This window comes from Hemitrygon akajei, chromosome 10, assembly GCF_048418815.1.
Source record: "Hemitrygon akajei chromosome 10, sHemAka1.3, whole genome shotgun sequence".
Taxonomy (NCBI): domain Eukaryota; kingdom Metazoa; phylum Chordata; class Chondrichthyes; order Myliobatiformes; family Dasyatidae; genus Hemitrygon; species Hemitrygon akajei.
This window is the reverse complement of record NC_133133.1, coordinates 133,005,847-133,011,846: the sequence shown is the minus strand read 5'-3', so window position 1 is coordinate 133,011,846 and position 6,000 is coordinate 133,005,847. Positions and strand designations below refer to the sequence as shown.

Sequence of the window (6,000 nt, the reverse complement as noted above, 5' to 3'; positions counted from 1 at the left end):
TGGGCAGCGTGGCTTTAAGGACCGATCTGAGGCTGTATCTCAATAAATAAAAATAAACTTTGACAAACTTTAATAGATGTCTAGTGGAGAGCACATTAACTGGCCGAATCACAGCCTGGTATGGAAACACCAATGCCCATGAACGAAAAATCCTACAAAAAGTAATAGATATGGCCCAGTCCATCATGGGTAAAGCATTCCTAACCATTGAGTAACCCAGTGAAATGCTGTCGCAGGAAAGCAGCATCCGTAACCAGGGACCCACCACCCAGGACATGCTCTGTCCTCACTGCTGCTATCAAGAAGGTGGTACAGGAGCCTCAGGACTCACACCACCAGTTTCAAAAATAAGTAATACTCCTCAGCCATCAGGATCTTGAAACAAAGGGGATAAATTCACTCAACTTCACTTGCCCCATCATTGAAATGTTTCCACAACCTATGGACTCACTTTCAAGGATTCTTCATCTGATGTTCTCTATATCTATTGCTTATTTATTTATTATTATAATTTCTTCTTTTTGTATTTGCACAGTTGGTTGTCTTCTACACTCTGATTGAAAGCCTTGTCATAATACTCTATAGATTTGAGTATGCTCATTAGGAAAATCTCAGGGTTGTATATGGTGACATATACGTACTTTGAACTTTGATTCCACTATCTGCCGTTCCTTCTGCTTTCCTTGATGTTGCCTTTCCCCCAAAGATTACTCAGCATTGAAAAATATCCAGCAAGAAGAAAGACACTGGAATCCTTCAATTACAGGAAATACTCAGCAAGTCGAGACATATTGTTTTTTCGCTGATGATTGTAGTTTGTCAGGGCAAAGGGCAAATTCCAAGGCTGCTTTTTGTAGTGGAGCTGAAAAAAAGGGTTGGGTTGGGTAGGAAGCCGAAAGGTCTGGTGCCAGGAACCCTGACTCACGAGGACAAAGTTGAAGGCAGAACCAGCGTGTGCTTTCAGTAGGCAGTGGGGAGGATAAATGCAGCTGGACCGAGAAGTGCTGGGTTCCTCCCACTGTTGAGGGATAGTGTTCGAGGGTGTGCACGAGTATTTTTTCCCCCCTGGCCGTGCAGCCATGCGTCTGTACCGCTGTATCCGTTACCTCGGACGATGCCTGTCGCATCGGCTCCACACACCTTCCGCGGCGGAACTGCGAGCGTTTATCGTCCGCAATACGGAGCCAGTGATCGAGCACTTAAGCCCGGAGATAACCCTGCGGCTCCTAACTCCGCGCTGCCCCTTCTGGAGCCAGGCAGCCCATCTGTGGCCCTTCGGCGACCCCTACTGGGCCATTTATTGGCCGGGGGGCCAGGCGCTGTCCAGGTAGGTAGGGAGTCTAGCACAGGGCAAACTCCTATCCTGCGGCACTTTGTAACCAATCTAGCTTGCTCATATGTTGCCACTCTTTTTGAGAAGGACTGTCGCAGGAAAGTGCTTTTTACCAAACTCTGCAAACAGCTGTATGCCGCTGACCAAGTTAACTGTGGTGTTATTGAAAGGCCAGGACGGCAGGAAATGTCGCCAATGCTTCTCAAACCGTAGGACTTTTTACATAACAAGACCTCAATTTAAATTTGGAGCTGAAAGACTGCAGGGCAAAGGGCAAATTCCAAGGCTGTGCCTGTAGAATCTATAATATATATGTTTGTATTCTGGGCTCTGGTCTTAAATTCAAACCCACAAATCTCTTGCTTAGATGCACATTTTTGTTGGTTTACAGGATTTGGGAATCACTTGCATTTTATACCCCATTTCTAAACAGCTCTGAAGAAGGGGACGATGAGTTGCTTCCTTGAAGTACTGTATTTGGTGTGGGTGGGGGACTCCAAGGTACTAACGAAAGAACAGAGATATTACCCAGTGAGGATAGTATGCAGTGGGGAGGGGAATTGTTGTCTGTGCTTTTAGCTCTTGGCTTTGTTTGGGGAATTTGTGTAGTTAGGAGGTGCTGTTAGAGTAACCTAGGCAAATAACTGCATACATTTGAAGACACAACGTACATTGAAGTCACTGTAACAAATCATGCAAACAATAAAAAGTTAAAAAATAACCCAGAACATGAACTGTAGAGACCCTGACCATGAGTTCATGAAGCTGGTTCAATGCTGAGGCAAGTTAAGTCTCGCAGAGTAGTGAGCGGATCTTTTTAATCTGGATTGGTGCCAAACATTAATTTGTATTTCGCTCTTGGACTGGGGTCTTGCTACTTCAATCCGGCCCAAATCGACTCTAGCAATGGCCCTGCCAGCATTCTGGAAAGTCCAGTTTGCCGAATCCTTCAGGATACCGCAAAAATGTCAGGTTGTACAGACGGTTCAAAAGCAAAACTCCTGAAGGGAAATTACGGGCTGTGGATTGAAGTGATCGTAGGTAGAAAAATTGTTATTTATAGAATAGTTAGTAGTTCTGCTTGCTGCCCTGTAAATTGTCACGAGCACCATCTTCACCAGATCAGGTTGGTGGATGGAGTTCCACTCAGGTGGCCTGCTTGGTCTGTGATGTGTCAGACATCTTGAATGTTGTCAGAGCTGCAGTCAGCCAGTCAGTGGAGCGTAATTCATCACACTTCTAACTTGTAAATGGGACAAAGACTGGTGAGTCAGGAAATGAGTTACTTGCTTCAGACTGTCTAGACTACAACATGCCATAACATCCACAGTTCTTGTGTGGCTGCTGCAGGATGTTAATGGTGGAGCTGTCTCTAAGATCACTTATATTTCACCTCCAGAACACCAGTCATCTTTACATTTAAAATGCCTATTCTTGTTTCTAAACCTCTCCAATGTCCTATATCCATCCCACCTCAACTCTTATAATTTCCAGCCGCGCAACTTTTCAAAGATGTCTCTGATTCTGGCTGCATAGCTGCCCCTGAATTTAAATGTCCCAGCCTTCAGCTGCCAAGGCCCAAAGATCAAGCATCCCTCCTTAAGTGTTCTTTCTCACTTTAAGAATCAGCTTGAAATCTGTTTCCAGGGACTTGTGCCTCTATGTCCTTTTAAAGTATAATGAGAGTCCTAGCCTCAACTAATCCATTAAGTAATAAATTCCATGTCTTTAAAACACTATTAAAGAAACAGATTCTCTTTAAATCTTCTCTAATCATCTGCCAATTAGTTGAAAGCCGTGCCCTCTGGCTGCTTATGTCTGATAATAGGTATGTCTTTCTTCTACTTCATAATTTCAATACGCTTATTTGAAACTTCCCACATCCTCCTCCGTTCAAAGGTAAATAACTCAGTCAACTTAATCCCATTATGGCTGTAATTCTCTATTCCTGGCAACCTTCGCTATCTCCCTCACATCACTTCCTTCCAGCAATGCAAAGACTAGAACTGCTCACAACACTGGCTATGACTAAACTAAGAAAAACTCGAGCGTCAGATCACCGGGTCAAGGAAACTTTACAACAAAGGAAGTTCTTTAGCTCATTGCACCGATGCTAGTCACAAAAGAGAGAGCCTGATCCTGCTGACCAACATTGGGCTCACAGTCCTGCATGTCATAACTCTTCTAGTACAAGCAGTTCTGCAAACACTAGTTCATACTGTAGGTATTAGCTGTCTCTTAAGTTAGACGTTTGTAACTGAGGAGAATGTGTAGACACCCTGTCTCTTTTTAAGTGTGAAAGGAGTGAGTTTCAAAACATACTACTACCCCCTGAATCAAATTCTTTTTCTTCATCTCAAGATTTTGTATTTAGAACCCCACCCTCAGGCACACACATTATTTATCTACCCCCCCCATAATTAAAAAAAGACTCAATTGTCTCCACTTTGATCCAGAGCCCCCTCTGTTCCAAAGAACCCCAACACTAATTTTTCCTTGGAGGTTTATGAGGCTACAGGTAAAATAGGCATACCAGATGGTTCCTTAAGGTTGTTATAGCCAGTGTGGTAGTGGAGATAAGCTCCCACTAATTATTAAATATTCCCAATGGCGTGCGACTCAAATAGCTTCTAAAAACCAAGTCCAGCTCTTGACCTTCACATGTGGCTTAACTACTAAGCCCAGTGGAACCGTTTCTACTGACAGGAGAAGGGCAAAGACGTGTTTCTGGCATATTAAAACCAATGGCTTCAGGCAGATGGGGCTCATCAGCTGTGGTTGGCAGCTTGTCTAAGAGAAGGAAAACTTTGATCTCAAGCCTCCACTGCCTTGTGGCTTTACTCTTTCACGAGGAAAGCTTTGGGAGCTGGGGTTCCTAAGGCAGTCCTACGTTGAATTCAATAATGACTGGCAACTCCTGCAACACCAGTGGTGTAATGGGCAGTAACTAACTATAGCTTGGGTAAATGCAAGCAGGTTTTTCCACTGAGGTTGGGTGAGAATAGAATTAGAGGTCATGGATTAAATGTGAAAGGTGAAATATTTAGGGGGAACATGAGGAGGAACTTCTTCACCCAGAGGGTAGTGGAAGTGTGGAATGAGCTGCTAGCGGAAGTAGTGGGTTCAATTTCAACATTTAAGAGAAGTTTCGATAAAGTGCATGGATGGGAGGGGTATGGAGGGCAGTGGTCTAGGTGCAGGTCAATAGCACTAGGGAGAATAATAATTTGACTTGGACTAGATGGGCTGAAGGGCCTTTTTCTGTGCTATAGTGCACTATGACTATGCTGGCCTTGACAGAGATTGGTGCACAGGCTATTCAGCAAGCATGCACATGGAGCATGCAATAGTTCAATCTAAAAGCAGTGTATTATGCCTGAACAATGGAGACTACAGTGGGATGAGTGAGGATTTGGCTAGTGTAGACTGGGAACACAGGCTGTATGATGGGATGGTTGCAGTACAGTGGAAGACTATGGAAGAGATCTTACACGGGGCTCAACAAAAGTATATTCCAGTTAAAAACAAGGACAGTAAGGGTGGGGAGAGCCAGCCTTGGATAACTAAGTAAATAAAAGAAGGCTTCAAACTAAAAGCCCCTGCATACAAAGTCGCCAAGAGTAGTGGGAAACTGGAAGATTGGGAAAACTTTAAAAAGTAACAAAGAACCACTAAGCAAGCAATAAAGGGGGGCTAGATTATGAAAATAAACTAGCACAAAATATAAAAATGGATAGTTAAAAGCTTTTATAATTACATAAAGTGGAAAAGGGTGACTAAAGTGAACATAGGTCCCTTGGAGGACGAGAAGGGGGAATTGATATTGGGTAATGAGGAAATGGCAAAGGCTTTGAATGACTATTTTGTGTCGGTCTTCATGGTGGAGGACATGTGTAACATACCAAAGAGAGATGTTATGGATGCGATGGGAGGTGAGGACCATGATATGATAACTATCACTAAAGAGGTAGTGCTGAGCAAACCTGTGGGCCGAAAGATAGATAAGTCCCCTGGTCCTGATGGAATGTATCCCAGGATACTGAAAGAAATGACAGAAGTTATTATAAAGGCTTTGGTGATAATTTAGAAAAAATTCTCTGGATGCTGGGCAGGTCCCTGCAGATTGGAAGATGGTGAATGTCACACCACTGTTCAAAAAAGGATGTAGGCAAAAGGCAGGTAACTGTAGGCCAGTTAGTTTAACATCTGTAGTTGGGAAAATGCTTGAAGCTATCATTAAAGAAGAAACAGTGAGTAAGGCATCTGGAAAGAAATGGATCTATGAGGCAGACACATCATGAGTTCAGCAAAGGCAGGTCCTGTTTGACAAACTTACTGTTCTTTGAGGATATAACAAGCATGGCGGATAGAGGGGAACAGATGGACGTTGTTTACTTGAATTTCCAGAAGGCGTTCGATAAGGGGCCACATAAAAGACTTATCCATAAGATAAGGATGCATAGAGTTGGGAGTGATGTATTAGCATGGATAGAGTATTGGCTAACTAACAGAAAGCAGAGTTGGGATACATGGGTGTTACTTTGGTTGGTGAGCAGTGTGCCGTAGAAGTCGGTGCTGGACCTGCAACTGTTCGCAATATACGTTAATGATCTGGAAGAGGGGACCAAGTGTAGTGTATCTAAATTTGTTGATGATACTAAATTGGA

At 43.5% G+C, this 6,000-nt stretch overlaps 1 protein-coding gene across 1 annotated transcript in view; it reads left to right on the top strand.

Annotated features, from left to right (window-relative positions):
- The first annotated feature begins 1,012 nt into the window (after positions 1-1,012).
- Positions 1,013-6,000, top strand: part of etfbkmt (electron transfer flavoprotein subunit beta lysine methyltransferase) — a 31,911-nt gene continuing 26,923 nt past the window's right edge. Inside the window, exon 1 of the mRNA XM_073058988.1 lies at positions 1,013-1,327. Within this exon, the coding sequence (XP_072915089.1) occupies positions 1,080-1,327 (248 nt within the window). The 5' untranslated portion in view covers positions 1,013-1,079. The remainder of the gene's footprint in view (positions 1,328-6,000) is intronic.